General features: G+C 43.7%; 1 protein-coding gene across 1 annotated transcript in view; it reads left to right on the top strand.

Annotated features, from left to right (window-relative positions):
- The window catches only part of TSPAN3 (tetraspanin 3), a 39,048-nt gene extending 22,696 nt beyond the window's left edge, over positions 1-16,352 (top strand). Inside the window, exons 4-7 of the mRNA XM_077471079.1 lie at positions 6,607-6,708; positions 7,342-7,494; positions 10,799-10,882; positions 14,897-16,352. Of these exons, the coding sequence (XP_077327205.1) occupies positions 6,607-6,708; positions 7,342-7,494; positions 10,799-10,882; positions 14,897-14,989 (432 nt within the window). The 3' untranslated portion in view covers positions 14,990-16,352. The remainder of the gene's footprint in view (positions 1-6,606; positions 6,709-7,341; positions 7,495-10,798; positions 10,883-14,896) is intronic.
- Positions 16,353-18,597: the final 2,245 nt, after the last annotated feature.

Below are 18,597 nucleotides of genomic sequence, written 5' to 3' on the forward strand. Positions count from 1 at the left end.
GACCATCAGGTTGTTACGCCACTTTCAGGAGAGGACTAGGCAGAACATGTTAATATGTACAAAAAAAAAAAACAGAGCTTTCTAGTTCTGCCCAAGGGGCGGTCTCTTCAGTAACAACCCCCCAGACTGCAGCCTCCTTTTTTTTTTTTTTTTTTTTTTTCTTCTGCCTAGTGAAGGACCTAGGAACCCTGCGGGCCCATCGGTCCGTGAATTTTTTTTTCTGCGGAAGTTTGCCTTTTGCACAAGATTAAGATCCGGTGATCTGCTATCAACAGCCGGCTGGCTGGACAGGCTGGATACCCTTATCCTTGTAGTCTCCCCAGCCTGGCCAGCGACCGTGCGCAGATCAGATCTCCGCGCTGGGTTGGCCACAACATGCCCCCAGGCTCCAGGGGCGGCCGGTGAGTGTAATGCTCCGGGGCACACGTATGACCGGGCTACTAATGTCTGCATCAATGTGCCAGGCCAGCAGCCACCCCGTACTGATCAGAGAGTGGGTCTGCGATGGAATGTTCCCAGCTTGTCCGGAATGGTAAGTACAGAACTTCTTGCCTTGGTGGGGCAGAGCAGCTGGGCATTCCCTGGGAGGTCGATTTGGGGGTCCCCCTCCTCCCTCTCTTCTCCCCCCATGGGGGATGCAGCTGAGCCACATAGACAGGGGGCTCTCACCTTGGGTGGGGGAGCTGCGCTGGGTGTCTGTGCCCTGGATGTGTGTAATGTCTCTCCCCTGGGTGTCTGGAAGTCTGTGTCTGCTGAGCGCTGTTTGCCACCATTTCCTCTGCCTGTGTTTCACTGTCCCTCAATATGTATACAGTGCTCGGCGCCCGTTTTTTGGTGTGACCAGGGAGAAACCTGGTCCGATACCATTTTTCTGTAGTTCGGCGTCTGTTTTCCCTGTGATTATGTACTTGGTACTGGGCGCTCGGTGGCCATTTTGTTGTAGCCTAAACGCGTTTTTCATGCTTGGCGCTGTTCCCTGAGGCTCAGCACAGCGTGGTTTTCTCTCACAAGCATCTGGGAGCTGACACAGGACACATGCACACCTAGCTGGACAGCGCAGAACTCGGTCAGGGTGGTGAGTCCTGCGGTGGGGGCCCCTCAGCCTGCAGCAGTTTGGAGGGTGGAACCATCACTGTGCTAAGTCCCCAACAGCTGGCAGACAGGGTAGGGTCAGCATGCCTTCAGAAGCTGGTGTTTATTCCCTGAAATCTAGGCAATTGCAACAGGTTCGCCTGCAGACAGTGCAGTGACTCTGGACACTTTGTCGGTGGTCCTTAACGCGTTCGTTGCCAAGATGGAGGCGGTGCGTGGGCGCGAAGGCAGGAAAAAGCGGCCCTCCCGTCCGGGGAGATCTCTGATGCAGACTTGGGCCCCGCTGAGGCTGGTGACCCCTGCTCCCCCCCTTTTTTATTTATTTATTTTTTAAATTACGCTGACCAGGACCGATCGGACAGTGAGGGTGAGTCCCCGTCTGGGTCCGCGCACGACGAAGCGCTTGTTGGAGCACTTATCACAGCTGTGCGTGATACCCTGAAAATTCAGGAGCCAGCAGATCCCTCTGCTGATGTAGCGGTCCCTTTTGGGTCCCGTAAGCCAGCCTGTACACCTAAGGTGTTTCCCTATCTGAATTATTTTAATAAGTTCATATACAAGGAATAGGGTCGACCGCAACGGACTTTCCGGGCCCCAGATACATGGCGGTGCGTTACCCCTTTACGGAAAACCTTCTCAAAAAATGGATGGCTCCTGCAGTCGTGGGGCTTCAGTGTCAGCTGTGGTACTGAGTCACCTGATTTGACTAAAATACTGGACGGCTGACCAGGCATCTAAAAGAGCCCTGACGGATTTACCCTTCCTTGGTTAGTGGCTCTTTGAAGCCTCGTTTGACATCATTAAGAATGCCACGGGTGGGGAGAGTACCTTACTCCCACAGGCCAGGAAGGCTAAGGAGCCACACCGCAGGCAAGGGCCCTCATTTTCCGCTCACAAACTGCTTTTTTGTCTGGGGCTTCGGCTAAACGTCTCCAGCCAGACAGGACAATCTCTGAAGGACAAAAGCGCCCCTGGCACCGCAAGCCTGCGAGCAAAAGTGCTACCGCATGAAGGTTTGTCCCCACCCGTCTCTCGGGTGGGACGTCGCCTTCGGGAGTTTGTCCGACCAGTGGGTCTGCAAACTGATTTCCTCTGGCTACAAGATAGTTTCCCTCTTGGCCAACAAACAGATTCTTCCCCTCCAGTATACCCTTACTCCCGGCTCACCAGGAGGCCTAATGGGGATGGTAAGGGACCCACTGAGTCGCGGGGTGATAGTACTTGTTGTGGAGCTGGAAAGATTCCAGGGGTTCTACTCCAATCTGTTGTCCCCAAAAAGTAAGGGGTACGTCCAATCTTGGACCTAAAAGCCCTCAATTGCTTTGTAAAAGTGCAGAGGTTCAGAATGGAATCGGTTCACTCAGTAGTCGCTGCACTCCTTCAAGGGGACTCCCTGATGTCTTTGGACCCCCCCCCCCCTGAGTTTTTACCAAGGTATTGGTAGACCAGTTCTGGTGTTGCTGCAACAACGCGGGATCGTGATCGTAGGTTACCTAGACGATCTCCTCCTGAGAACATCTTCCGCCTCAGAATTGGAGGAGGAATTGGCGATCACCATGCAGACCCTGCAGGAATTTGGGTGGCTGTTGAATCTAAAAAAGTCAGTGATCGTACAGACTCAGTGCTTGGAGTACCTAGGCTTACTGCTGGACTCCATGGAAGCGTGAGGTTTTTCTCCCTTCAGACAAGCTGCAGACTCTCGGAGCCACAGTAAAACTGTTGATGAACGCAGGTGGTCGTCGCTACGCTTCTGCATGTGAGTCCTGGGGCTCATGGTGGCCTCCTTAGAGGCAATACCACATGCCCAGTTTCACACCAGAGTCTTGCAGATGGAGATTTTGACGAAATGGGACAAATTTCCGTTTTCCCTGGATCGGCAGATTCGGGTAAGCCAGTCAATCAGGGACTCCCTGCTCTGGTAGTTGAGATGCCCGACACTTCGGTCCGGGAAGTCGTTCCTGCCTCTGAATTGGACAGTGATCCCAACGGACGCCAGCCTAACCAGCTGGGGTGGAATACTGGAAGTACAGTCGACACAAGGCCTCTGGTCGGAGGGGGAATCCAAGTTACCGATCAATGTGATCGGGCGATGTCTTTCGACATGGTCAATAAGACTTCAAGGGCGTCCGACCAGGATCCAGTCAGACAACGCCACGGCGGTGGCATATGTCAATCACCAAGGAGGAACAAGAAGCTTGACCGCCGCACGGGAGGTCGCTCACATCCTTCAGTGGGCAGAGCGACATGTACTGACCCTATATCGGCCATTTACATCCTGGGAGTGGAGAACTGGCAGGCGGACTACATAAGTCGCCAGATGCTGGACCCAGGAGAATGGGCGCTGCATCTGGAGGTGTTCAGGCTACTGTGCCTGCGTTGGGGCACACCAGACGTCTCAATCGGAAGGTACCGAGATCCGTGTCTAGGACAAGAGATCCTTTGGCAGACGCATCGCATGCGCTTGTGGCTCCGTGGGGTCCGTACCAACTGATCTATGCCTTTCCTCTGCTAAAGCTACTACCGCATCTGCTTTGCAGAGTGGAGACTGAGGGTATTCCAGTAATTCTGATTGCCCCAGATTGGCTTCAGAGCCCCTGGTACATCGACCTAGTGTGCCTGGTGGCGGAGGCCCCCTGGCAACTGCCGTTATGAGAGGACCTTCTGTCTCAAGGTCCGATTCTCCATCCTGCTTTACCATCACTAGTTTAAACGGCATGGCTATTGAGAGCCAGGTGCTAAGGAACCAGGGCCTATTGGACTCCGCGCTTCCAACTATGTTGTGAGCACGGAAATCATCTTCTCGGAAGATATCATCATACCTGGAAGGCCTACATCTCCATGTGTGAGGAGAAAGGATGCTATCCACGCTCCTATCCTATATCTAGGAGCCTGCTGTTTCTACAGCGGGGAGTAGACCAGAAATTGGCTTTAAGCACCATAAAAGGACCAGTATCAGCCTTTTGCTGTCCTTATTTATTTTCAGCAGCCCCTGGCGTCTCACTCCTTAGTGAGCACTTTTGTTCAGGGGGTCCGGCATGTAGTTCCTCCAGTGCGTCCACTGCTACCCCCATTGGAACTGAACCTGGTGTTATCGGCGCTTCAGAAACAGCAGTTTGAAAATATCAGCGATTTTTCCCTGTGACCAAGATGGTTTTGGAACTGGTGGCCTTGTCTTGCAAGTCACCCTATCTGGTTATGGATAAGGTGGTGTTGCGTTTCACATTAATGAAGACATTGTGTTACCATCTTTGTGTCCTAAACTGACACACCCTAAATAGGCGACCCTCCATTCCCTGGACGTGGTCCGGGCTCTAATGGTATATCTGTCTGCCACAGCTACCTTTCGGAAGTCAGACTCTGTTTCAGTAGCTGGTCCGAAAAAAGGCATAGGTGTCTTGTCGTCCACCATTTCCAGGTGGATCAGACAGATTGTGGTTTGGGCCTACGCCAGTCACAGCCCATTCCACCAGGGCAATTGGAACCTCTTGGGCCTTCCAACATCAAGCATCTGTCGCTTAAGTGTCAAGTGTGTGAAGCGGCGACTTGGTTGTCTGTTCACACCTTTACAAAATTCTACAAGTTGGATGCCAGTGCATCGGCTGATGCCTGTTTTGGCTGCAAGTTTTGCAGGCGGCCGTGTAATGTGCAATTGCACTTAAATTTGTTTCTTCCTTTTTTTGTTTTTGTTTTTTGTTGTTGTTGTTTGACAAACACTGTTACTTTAAGTAGATGCACTGTTGCATTGTTACCGCAAGTTCTGATGCGGTTAGATAAGGTGGTGACTCCCCAGTTAGGGAGCACTCTGTTTTGTGGGTGAAGTTTTTATACTGTTTCCCACACACTCTTGTGGGTGTAGCTTTTATGCTGTTCCCACATTCCTTTTGTGGGTGAAGGGTGCGTTTTTATTTTATACTGTTTCCCACCCCTCGTTTTGACACTGCTTGGGGATGGAATTAAAGGAGCTGTCAGTGAACGTAAGAGAAAATCTGACTTTTGTACTCGCCGTAAAATCCTTTTCTCTGTAGTTCACTGACTGACACAGCACCCTCCCCTCCTATTTTCACGTTTTATACTGCTTGTTGACGTACTGAGGCTGCAGTATGCAGGCTGGGGGTTTGTTACTGAAGGGACTGCCCCTTGGGCGGAACTAGAAAGTTCTGTGTGTGTGTGTGTGTGTGTGTGTGTGTGTGTGTTTTATTTTTTTTTATTTTTTGTACATGTTAACATGTTTTGCCTAGTCCTCTCCTGATGGTGGCGTAACAACCGGATGGTCTAAGTAAAGGCGCTGCGTCAGTAGGTGAACTACAGAGAAAAGGATTTTATGGTGAGTGCAAAAATCCTATTTTATTTATTTTTTTGCTAGAAAATTACTTGGAACCTCCAAAGATATATATTTTTTTTTTTTTGCAAACACCCTGGAGAATAAAATGACGGTCGTTGCAATACTTTCACACTGTATTTGTGCAGCGGTCTTGCAAATGCAATTTTTTTGGGGGAAAATACTACTTTGAACTTAAAGACCCAATATTTTTTTTTTTTCTTTTTTTTTTTTTTTGTATTGTGAAAGATAATGTTACATGGAGGAAATTGATACCCAATATGCCATGCTTCAAAATTGCACCTGCTTGTGGAATGGCGACAAACTTTGACCCTTAAAAAAATCTCCATAGGTCGAAGTTTAAGAACTTCTACAGGTTACAGGTTTTTAGTTATAGAGGAGGTCTTCTGCTAGAATTTATTACTCTCGCTCTAAAGATTGCGGCAATACCTCACATGTGGCTTGAGCACAGTTTACGTTTGGCACAACTTGCGCTTGCTTCTGCGTGAGCATGGCGGGAAGGGCGCCTTTTTTATTTTTACACTGTCCCTTTTAAAAAAAAAATTTATTTGAATCACTATCATTCCTATTACAAGGAATGTAAACATCCCTTGTGATAGGAAAAAAAGCATGACAGGATCTCTTAAATGTGAGATCTGGGGTCAAACAGACCTCATATTTACACTTAAACACAATAAAAATAAATTTAACCTTTTTAAGGCCGTTGGGCGCAAGTGATGTTTGACGTTGCTTCCGTCATGCAAAGTCATTGGAGGCCATTGTTCCCTCGATCGACACAGTGCCTCGGAGGGGAAAGGATTGGCTTGTCTGTCGCTACTGGCGGGTCCATAAAGCGGCAGAGACGACTGGATTGTGGGGGGTGGGCACCACTGCCAATTTAAAGATGATCTTGTGGCGAATTAGCAATGGAGACCACTTTTATATCCTAAAGAGGACCGCCCGCCATCTGCTACCATAACCCCGGTATTATACGTCAAAGTACCGACGTACAATGACTACGGTAAGTGGTTAAATTTTGAACTGAGGTGAAAATTCAAAGCTGCCATGGATGAGTTAAGTGAGAAAAGACATTAGAAAAGGCTTCTATAAGTCATGCTAACTTGTTCTTTCCTTTGGTAAATATAATATGTGGCTGGGTAAACAGCTCTTTAACAGAACCTCATTTATATTCACAGGTTGAAGATGAAGTTGATAAAAGCATTACGAATGTATTCAACCAGTACAATGGTGTTTCCCCTGACTCGGCAAGCCGTGCTATTGATTACGTCCAGAAGCAGGTGTGATCTCGGCTTAGAACTGTTCAATGTGTTTGTATTTGTGAAGGTGAAATTATGAAAAAAAAATATATGCTGCAGAAAGCAAGATTTGATTGCATTCTGAGGCAATGGGCACTGTACTAGATGCAAGTTTGGATGATTCCGATGCTAAACTAAAGGGAGATTTATGTGAATTCAATTGGACCTAAAGTGAAAACCTATTCCTATTAAGACCTGAAATGGAATAGCTGAAGAGACGGGCATTATCTATAATGAGGAATGCTGCATTCTTTGGCACTTGGCAGCAGTAAATTGGTTACACGGTCTCTCTGATGTGAAGGATCACTGTACAGTTAGGTCCATTGTCTGCCTTCTTCTGCCTAGTCCCTAAATTCCCTGGCATAGACCTCCTGTTATGCACCTCATGTATGGTCATATAGCAAGGCACCAGAGGGAAACGTTTTTTTTGTTTTTAGTACACCAAGGAGTAAACATTTCAGTGGTTTCATGGTATATTAGGTGTAAAGTCTGCTTTATACCAGCTGAATATAGACTGCATTTGCCAAGTCTAGGTTAATTCAAAAGCGGTACTAGATGTTCCAAGTATTTGATACCCCCCCCTTTTTTTATTATTTATTTTTTCCCCCCCTACAGCTTCACTGTTGCGGCATCCACAACTTTTCAGACTGGGAGAAGACGCCATGGTATATCAGCACACATAATAACAGTGTGCCATTAAGTTGCTGTAGAGACAATGTGGTCAACTGTACAGGAACTCTAACAAGGCCTGGAGATCTGTACTCTGAGGTAAGAGATGGAGCACTTTGGATGCTGATACAAACTCGGCAAGAATAAAAAGGGCGCTACAAATTTTTTAGGCTGCACAGTAGTTGCGCAACGCAAATGTTTTTCAAATCTCTATTTTTAACAAAATCCTTATTGGCACACACAAACACAACACATACCTGGTTTTGACAGGCACCTGCTCCCACTTCCGCTCGGATTGCCTGGGGGATCTAAGTAAAATTTCTCCATCCTCCATGCCCCCAAGCCCAGCCCCCGCCCACAGTCTCCTGGGACACCCCGCAGGTCCCAGAACACTGCGGGACCATTCACATGGAGCAGCGTGCCTCATGCATGCGCAGTGGGCAGCCGGCTGTGAAGCCACAAGCAGTCATAGCCAGTTATTTGCAGTTAAAATGGCAGCGCTGCATCCTGGGACAGGTGAGCGGCTGTCTATTAAAAGTCGTCAGCTATAGTTTTTGTAGCTCCTGACTTTTTTTCTGCAAAGCTGACTGAAGAACCACTTTAAGTGCAAAAAATACCTGTTAATTTTGTTTGGAATCTTGTTAGCTGATAACTTCATAAAGGTTTATGGAGATGAGAATTGAAGAGTGGTCTGTGTTCTTTGTAATCCCTCAGAAATGAAGTAGGAAAGACTGCTAACACATGCTTACGAGTTTAGAGCTAATGGAGGGAATTACATACATGGGTTTTTTTTGTGGATGAGCGGTTATATTCTGACAGCAGGGAAATGTCCCCGCCATTAGAATACAATGATCAGTGTTGCCAGCTAAAGCCAGCGACACTGATCGTTCAGCAAAAACCCGACAGTCTGGTTGTACACAAGTCAATTGATGGATCGACTTGTGTACAACAACCCTGCCCATACATGGATTGAAATTCAGCAGATTCCTGGTGGAACAGTCAAATTTTGATCCATGCCTGGCCAGCTTAAGGCTGAAGCAGCCAGAATCTGGAGATGTGCATGGCAACCTATTGGCTTCCAACTTTCATTTTTAAAGCCTAAAGTGTTTGTAAACCTCCTGAAATTAAAAATAAACACAGCATATCCTAATGTGTTTACTTGCCTTGATTCAAAACACTTACTGTGGTTTCTGTCCGCCATTTCCCCAGCTAGCTGCATGAGTTGCTTCTGACTGTCTGTCTATGTCAGTGATGGCGAACCTTGGCACTTCAGATGTTTTTGAACTAAATTTCCCATGATGCTCTTGCACTCTACAGTGTAGTTGAGCATCAATGGAAATTGAAAGGTTGTCCCAATCTCAGCCCCTCTTTCCTGTGCTCGACCTGGACTTTGATGGTCAATGGAAAAACTCTGACCGGTTGGGTAATCAAGATGCCATACGCAAGGGGTGGATGATCAAGAATACAATGGTTTATTTCGGGCGGGGGCTAAGTCGCCTGACAAGTCATCCTAGTGTGAACCGACCCTTAGAGCCTGTGAAAACTTGGACCCCTTTCACACTGGGTCATTTTGCAGGCGCTATTGCGCTAAAAATAGTGCCTGCAAACAGACCTGAAACCGCTGCTGTCTCCCCAAGGGCTTTTACACTGGAGCGGTTCGTTAGCAGGATGGTGAAAAAAGTCCTGCTAGCAGCATTTTTGGAGTGGTATATACACAGAGGTGCTTTGCGGTGGTTTTTAGCCCTTTCTTGACTGCTCATGGGGGGGGTAAAACCACCCTGCTAGCGGCCGAATATCGACGCAAATCCGACTACTTTACCACCGACTCACCTCCCGCCCCAGTGTGAAAGGGACCTTGTGCACATGGGATTTTTATTTTGTGTTTTTTTATTTTTAATGCATTTGCAAAGCTTTCAAACAAACTTCTTTCATGTTGTTATGGGATATTTTTAGAATTTTAAGAAAAAAAATTAATTGAATCCATTTTCGAATAAGGCTGTAACATAACGTGGAAAAATTGAAGCTTTGTAAATACTTTCCTGGATGCACCGTACTTCCATCTGCTGCCACAAACGGTTTGGGGCTCTGGCCCTCCATCACCCAGGAACTCCCCTGTCAGTGTCTCTTATTGGCCAAGGTGGAGATCATGTAACACCAGGTTGGTATTAAAAAAAGAATAAAAATCCTGTCCCAAGTAACGCTGAAAAGATTTTTGCAGATGTTTCAGCAGCCATTTCTGTTTTGCATATATTAACTGCTTCAGCCCCAGAAGATTTTAATACCTTCCTGACCAGAGCACTTTTTGCGATTCGGCACTGTGTCGCTTCAACTGACAGCGCGGACATGCGACGTTGCACCCAAACAAAATTGACGTCCCTTTTTTTCCCCACAAATAGCTTTCTTTTGGTGGTATTTGATCACCGCTGCGGTTTTTATTTTTTGTGCTATCAACAAAAAGTGACAATTTAGACATTTTTTTTATTTAAATTTTTTTACTTTTTGCTATAAAAAAAATTATACCCCAAAATATATAAACAATTTTTTCCCCTCAGTTTAGGCCTATATATATTCTACGTATTTTTAGTATCTTTTGATGCATTTTTGGGACCATTTGCATTTATAAAGCGGTCAGTGCTATAAAAATACACTGATTACTGTAAAAATGTCGAGCGATCAGCCAGCAGCGGAGCCTTACAAATACTCTTGCCTGACTGATTGTGTGTGATACCCCCCGCTGTTGGATCCATGCAACGTACAGACCTGGCAGCGAAAGGGTTCAAATCTTTGTGCATATTGAGGTTCTGCCTGTAATAACTGTAGAAAAAAAATGTAAAATGAAAATGCTAGATGCCTGGCTCTATTGTTGACTCACTAGCTTCAGATCTGTAAGTCACTAATCAAAATATGTTTGTAGAACAGAACAGTGAGATAATTTGGGTTTTGGTACCTTCAGAATTACTTCATGTTTTAAAAAATGTCTCTGAAATTCTGTAATCTGCAGCCCACTAGTGTACCAGTTTTTGTTTGCAATTTACAAGTACTGACCAGACAGTGTGTTCCTGAAAATTCATTTTCAAGTTTTTGTTTGCTGCTCTACTACGGAGACTGCTATCAATCCAATGGGCTCTAAGACCTTAGGCCTGATGCACACCTATGCATTTTTATTGCTTTTTGCATTTGACAGATTTGCACTACAGTCCATCTAACATGCTTTCCTATGGAACACGTGCTGTAGTGCAAATCTGAAAAACGCAAAAAGCACAAACGCATAAGTGTGAATCAAGCCTAAATCGTTGAACGGTGTTGGTGTTTTACAAAACTCTGTGTGTGTGTACATATATACACACTCGTGATGCTTTATAATGGCAATACATTTATCACGTGCTTGTTTTTTTGTTTTCAGGGCTGTGAGGCTTTAGTTGTGGAAAAGCTGCAGGAAATTATGATGTATGTTATATGGGCTGCATTAGCATTTGCTGCGATACAGGTGAGTATTGGCAAAGGGATAACACTACTATATGTGGTATTGTGTTCATAATAAAGTACATAAGTGTGTGTAATATTATGAGAGAGAGAGCCCTATAGCTTTATCAAGGCACCCCACCCTGCATTGACACTTGACCTATTTTTGTATTTTCAGGCAAATTGCAAGTGCGTCTATAGCTGCATCATGCCAGATATTTGGAAAATGCACTGCAGAGAATGGGTCCCGTTGTCATTAATGTATTTTTATCATACAGTTTGCCTGCAGTCTGACTGTGCTGTAGCAAACATTAAAATGGATGGGTTCCCCAGAGTTGTGTGGGGGTATTAACAGGGTGTGTGTGTGTGTGTGTATATGTGTGTGTATATATATATATATATGTATATGTGTGTGTGTGTGTGTGTGTGTGTGTGTGTGTGTGTGTGTGTATATATATATATATATATATATATATATATATATATATATATATATATAGTGTGTGTATATGTGTGTATGTATTAACCTAAAACTATATATATATATATATATATATATATATAAGGCCTCTTTTTCAGACTTGGTGTTTACATGTTTAAAATAGGTTTTTTGCTAGAAAATTACTTGGAACCCCCAAACATTATATATATTTTTTTCTAACGCCCTAGAGAATAAAATGGCGGTCATTGCAATATTTTTCACACTGTATTTGCGCAGCAGTCTTACAAGCGCACTTTTTTTCCAAAAAAAAAATTCACTTTTTTTAATTAAAAAAACCACAGTAAAATTAGCCCAATTTTTTTTATATTGTGAAAGATAATGTTACGCCGAGTAAATTGATACCCAACATGTCACGCTTCAAAATTGCGTCCACTCGTGGAAGGACGTCAATGGCGATACTGCACATGTAGTTTGACTACTTTTTTTCATATGCGGCTGCTACTCACGTATGCATTCGCTTCTGTGTGCGAGCTAGTCTGGACTGGGTGTTTAAAAAAAAAAAAAAAAACTAATATATCTATCTATCTATCTATCTATATCTATCACGGGGCAGGGGGTTAACTTTTACTGCAGTGATCACTGATGTGGAAGGGGTTAACTGTTACTACCATGACCACCAGTGGAAACCTTGACCCAAACATTAACCCTGGCACTGACCTATATCAGACCTTGATCTAGCTATTTTTTATTTTTTTCTCTGCAAGGAGATACAATGAGAGAAACGCAGGTGGACTTCTGTGACTGATCACTGTGGTAGCAAAGCAGAGGCTCCTAGAATTGGGAGTTGCGGGGCCTTTGGTCAAACCCTGCTCTTGGTGCTGGAAGTGTGTGGTGTGCTCCCAGCACAAAGGGAGATACACAAATATGCGGCTCCACCATAAAAAGCCCAGTGCAGTGGGGCCAAATATTTGTTATGTCAGCGTCAAGGGTTATTGCTAACAGTACTGTCAGCAATGTTGGGGGGCTGGTATTGCAGCCACTGACACATGTTGGAGGGGGCTTTTAGCCCACTGACTGTTGGGGGTTATTGTACTGCAATTTCAGTGTGCATTGCGATACTGCAAACATTCAGAAGGACCTACATTTCTGGGCTTTGAGGTGCGAAAATGCACTGCTATTCTGCAGCCTTCTGGAAGTTTTGAGGGCCTCTATCATTTTCCAGTTGGCCACCACTGGTATATAGTATGGAAACCTAATCTCTACTATCTCATATACAGTGCCTTGCAAAAGTATTCACCCCCTTGGCATTTTTTGTGTTGCCTCACAACCTGGAATTTAACATGGATTGTTTGAGGCTTTGCATCATTCAATTTACAGTACATGCCCACAACTTTGAAGGTGTGTGTGGTTTTTCTATTTTTTATTTTTTTTTGTGAAGCAAATAGAACAAAATAACAGAGTAAATCCCCCCCCCCCCAGTCAATACTTTGTTGAGCCACCTTTTGCTGCTATTGCAGCTTCAAATCTCTTAAGTCTCTATGAGCTTGCCACATCTTACCACTGGCATTTTTCCCATTTCCTCCTTGCAAAACTGCTCCAGTGCCTTCAAGTTGGATGGCTTGCACTTGTGAAAAGCAATTTTTAAGTCCTGACCACAGATTTTCTATTGGATTGAGGTCTGGGCTTTGACTAGGACATTCCAACACATTTACATGTTTCCCCTTAAACCACACAAGTGTGGCTTTAGCAGTGTGTTTGGGGGTCATTGTCCTGTTGGAAGTTGATCCTCCGTCCTAGCCTCAAATCACACACACGCAGTGGTACAGGTTTTGCTCAAGAATATCCCTGTATTTAGCACCATCCATCTTTCACTCAACTCTGACCAGTTTCCCAGTCCCAACTGCTGAAAACGTCCCCACAGCATGATGCTGCCACCACCATGTTTCACTGTGGGGATGGTGTTCTTTGGGTGATGTGTTGGGTTTGTGCCAGGCATAGCGTTTTGTTTGGGCAAAAGTTACATTTAGTCTCGCCAGACCAGAGCACCGCCCTCCATACATTTTGGGAGTCTCCCACAGGCCTTTTCACAAACTCAATGTGCCATTTTTTGTTTTTTGCTGAAAGTAATGGCTTTCTTTTGGCCACTCTGCCATGAAGCCTAACTCCATGGAGCATACGGCTTTTTATCATCCTATGTGCAGATACTCCAGTCTCTGCTGTGGAACTCTGCAGCTCCTCCAGGGTTACCTTAAGTCTCTGTGCTGCCTCTCTGATTAATGCCCTCCTTGCGCAGTCCATGAGTTTTGGTGTGCGGCCGTCTTTTGGCAGGTTTGCTGTTGTGCCATGTTCTTTCCATTTGGTTATGATGGATTTGATGGTGCTCCTAGGGATCATCAAAGATTTGGATATCTCTTTATAACCTAACCCTGACTTGTGCTTCTCAACAACATTGTGCCTTGTTTGGAGATTTCCTTGATCTTCATGGCAGTGTTTGGTTAGTGATGCCTCTTGCTTAGGTGTTGCAGCCTCTGGGGCCTTTCAAAAAGGTGTGTGTATGTAATGACAGATCATGTGACACTTATATTGCACACAGGTGGACATCATTTCACTAATTATGTGACTTCTGAAGGTAATTGGTTGCACCAGAGCTTTTTATGGGCTTCATAACAAAGGGGCTGAATATATGCGCACATGCCAATTATCGGTTTTTTTTATTTCTGAAAAATAGTTTTATGTATATACTTTTTCTAATTTTACTTCACCAACTTAGACTATTGTGTTCTGATCCATCACATATAATTCAGAGATAGAGTGCACTGACACCACATAATTCAGATTAAAAAACATTCAAACTAAAGGCTATAATGTAACAAAATAGGTAAAAAGCCAAGGGGGTGAATACTTTTGCAGGGGACTGTAAACTTTATCACTTCAGTGTAATTGGAGATCATTTTAGTAGTTATAATCTGAATTTTTCATTAAATCTGAACTCTGGCATAAAAAATTGCCTAAATACAAATGGCATGTGTATTTCTGAATCTGTACTTTTTGTACATTTCATCTAGATCTGCGCAGTAATCCAGTGTGAATTTATTCTCTCTCCAAAGGAACTTCCTGTATTAAGACCAGTTACTGTGGCTCTACCTCCTTTTTAGTCTGGTCTTATATCTGCCCCCTCCTACAGTTTTATGCAGGCAGCCTGTAGTGGGTAGGGCTCCTGGGTCACTCCCACAGCTCTGCTCTCTGCATGAAGAATCATGTCGCCAATCCCTTTACAAGGTAATATCTAGGTCTCAAAGAGGCTTTATATCCTTTTTGTGGCTATTAAGGAAAATAGTGTTTTTTTTTGTTTTGTTTTGTTTTAATGCCTGGAGTTCAGCTTTATAACACCTCTGTTATCCTGCAATTATATTCCATGTACTAGTTCTTTTTATATGGTGACAATGTCCTCCAATTGTGTTCCTACGTTGCCACCCTGTATGAATGCTTGTGTATAGGTTTTGGGCTGGTAAGGAGAATGCAATAATATTTAACCGCCTTAACATTTAATCAGCTAAAGAAAGTCATCAATTTGTTTATATTGTCTTTGTGTTGTAGCTCCTGGGGATGCTGTGTGCATGTATTGTCCTCTGCAGAAGAACTCGTGATCCTGCCTATGAACTCCTCATCACTGGCGGCACCTATGCGTAAAAGGAATTGAGTTTGATCTTTTGTCCTTTGGATCCTTCAGCCCTTGTTCCCAAGGAGGCCGCATCAGGATAGGACTCTCCTTTTACTGAAGTAGTTTCTACACTGCTGATTCTCAGTTAAGATCTTGCAGTGTAAAAGAATTGGGGGGGGGGAAAGATCTCCTCCTAGTGGGTCACTTCTGCCCCACTGGACTCTTCTCTACCCTCAGCTTGTCACTTTAATAGGTTTTAATATTTTTTTTTTGTGCTGATTTGTAGGTTTTACCATTAGCGATTGGTGTTTTTGCTATAGGGTTAGTGAAGTAAAATGGCATTGTGATGGAATCATTACTCTGAACCCAGTTCCAGCAGGCATCTGAACACTTCTTCCTGAGCGAAAGTCACTGTTTGGCATTGTGACTTTCTCCCTTTTAAATTGTGAAGGTCGTAATATCTAGATACATTTTATTCATATATATCTTTGCTACTTGAAAACAGCCTCATGCAGCAAGCTAGACCAGTATTTTCTAAGCTCCCAATGTCATTATCTACTTTTCTGAGGTATGTTTGATTATGGTATTTGGAGTATATAAGGCTCTTGGAAAATTGAATCTGTCTACTTTCTACCTAATTTATACCTTCATTACTTGTTTGTCTCGGGTTAAAAAGGTGTATGGATTAAGGCCTAATCCTTGTAATGCATTAAATGAAAAGATCTCTTGGTTTGCCTTAAATGATTTGTCTTAGTAAGCCCTCTTAGTATCATCACTGGTGGCACCCAAAATTCAATGGTATCCAGTTCTGCTAATACACATACTAAGCATGTGCACCTCTCCCACCAACTATCAGCATTAATTATACTTTTCGTGATATGTATTTCTTTTCCAAAGGTGTAAAGCATTAGTATGTCTGAATTGTTAATTTATAACTTGTGAAGTAAACCCCACATTTGTCATTAGCCTTTTAATGGTTTTGGATTGTGTACAGAATATAGTTTTACAATGAAACTGTTACATTCTCATGGGAGACTAAATCGTACAGAAGCATCGCTACAAATTTGGATAGTGACTTGCCTCAAGCAAACACTACTGCTGTATGATAGAACACTACATTCAGGAGGGACCTGGTCTGTCTCCACTGCCCACACTTTGTGGCTGGCAATTTGCTTGAAAGCGAATTGAAATAGGAAAAGTTAAAGGACTTTTCTAAAGTTAATATTGTACAGTTTTTTTTTCTTCCCCCTATTGATTTGGTGTGTAAATTGAACCATTAGTGGCTTAACAGTCCCTCCTTGATTAATAATGTCTGCATTTAGAACAACAAATAATTCTGTGACTGGAACTGACTGTAAATAGTGACTGATTCAATAAAAACTCTTCACTCACCATAGTCTTGGGCTATTTATTTTTTAATTAGTTTTAGGTCCCGTTCAAATATAGTGGAAATGTGGGTTCCCGCTAGCGATTTTTACATGCGGAAACACTTGTTGCGCATGGCTCAGCCCATTCACTTGAAAATGGGCTGCTTTGAATGTGTTTTGTTACACCAAAAGAAGCTCGGGGGGGCCAAATTTTTGCCCTGAGCCAGGTGCAATTTTGCAATGATACAAACTCCGCCTGTGAAAAATTGCACCTGACTCGGCCAAAATTTGGTCCCTGAGCTTTTTTTGGTGTGACAAACGCATGCAGAGCAGCCCATTTGGGGTATTATTTAGGATTAATGGCACCCAAGCAGACAGCTTGTGTTTTTTGCCACGATTTGGAACTGGGGGCAGAATCGCAGCGATTCTGCCTTTGATTCCAAATTGTAGATAGCTCAACTATATCAAAGAAACAATATGTGCAATTAGTGTATCGGTCTCTTGCAGGTCCCCACGCTACCTATTGCAGAATTCGATACTTACTTTGACTCTATGTTGAGACTATATGTGTGTGATATCATCTATCTTTTATATATATATATATATATATATATATATATTATACTTTTTTATTTTTTTTGCTTACTTTTGTGGTACTTGCGTTTTGGCACTTTTTGTGATCTTATGATGGTGTAATTTGGGTTGCACATATTGGGCCATAAGGTGAAGTAGGAAAGTGGCTAGAAAATGATTTTCGTTCCCACACTTGGGCACTATTTTAAATGCCTTTTCTTTTTCATACATCATGGGACACAGAGTTGGGCTAATATCTGCTGGGTTATACTTCATCTCCAGGTAAATGGACACTGGTAGACCAAAGGTCTTTAGGCAGGAATTGATCCCCTATATAACCCCCGCCATACAGGAATTCCTTTCTTTTTTTTTTTTGCCAGTGTCTGCAAGGTGGATGGCACGGTTTGTTTTGAGCTTTCTGAGCTCCAGGTCTCTAGTCCCTCAAACTGTTCTTAAATCAAGGCATTGACCGATCTGCTCCATTTGACACAGGCTTTATATGCTTAGATAAATGGTACCTGAGCCTCGCAAAGAACACTCAAAATCCTGCAGGGTTTTGCCTGTAATGTGGCCTCTGGGTGCTGGACCCTGCGAAGTGAAATCCTGGACACCACAGCGCTAAGGCATTCCTGCAGGGTGCTGTACAGGTCAAAGGGAGTGGACCACTGACATGAAAACGGTACCCAGTGCTTGAAGGTTCTTAAGTGACAGGAACCCGCCGTGATGAGTGAAGTTTGGTCTTAGTTTCTAAGCTGCCCTTCGCCTGGACCGGCAAGTGAAAACCCCTTTACTTATTATTGTGGGTGTCCCAGTGATTGTAATGGTCAAGCTAGCTAGAGGCTGGACACCTGTGTGCTGTGAATATACGGGGGACTTTTGGGCTAGCTGGTGGGTGTTTGCTAAGTGTACTTTTTGCTTGTCTGGCTTTTTTATCTGTATGATGGTGGTTTAACTAACACTACAGAGAAAACATAAAATAAATGGCAATACCACCAATCCGCACAATTGGAATAAATTAGTATATGAGAACAGAACGTTATATGAATTAAAGGAAAAAAACAAACAAGTTAAACCGTGCTCTCTTACAAAGTGCAAGTGCATGAACAACAAAATGGTTAACAGAATAGAAAATTGCAAACCCCATAAGTGCTTAAACTAAAGTCCAAAATATACAGTGCCTTGCGAAAGTGTTCGGCCCCCTTGAACTTTTCAACCTTTTGCCACATTTCAGGCTTCAAACATAGATATAACATTTTTATTTTTTGTGAAGAATCACCAACAAGTGGGACACAGTTGTGAAGTGGAACAAAATCTATTGGATTTTTGAAACTTTTTTAACTAATTAAAAAATGAAAAGTGGGGCGTGCAAAATTATTTGGCCCCCTTGCGTTAATACTTTGTAGAGCCACCTTTTGCTGCGATTACAGCTGCAAGTCGCTTGGGGTATGTCTCTATCAGTTTTGCACATCGAGAGACTGAAATTCTTGCCCATTCTTCCTTGCAAAACAGCTCGAGTTCAGTGAGGTTGGATGGAGAGCGTTTGTGAACAGCAGTTTTCAGCTTTTTCCACAGATTCTCGATTGGATTCAGGTCTGAACTTTGACTTCTAACACCTGGATACGTTTATTTGTGAACCATTCCTTTGTAGATTTTGCTGTATGTTTGGGATCATTGTCTTGTTGGAAGATAAATCTATG

The sequence above is a fragment of the Lithobates pipiens genome, unplaced genomic scaffold (assembly GCF_037356315.1).
Source record: "Lithobates pipiens isolate NorthernLeopardFrog02 unplaced genomic scaffold, aLitPip1_a1.2 Scaffold_8, whole genome shotgun sequence".
Taxonomy (NCBI): Eukaryota; Metazoa; Chordata; class Amphibia; order Anura; family Ranidae; genus Lithobates; species Lithobates pipiens.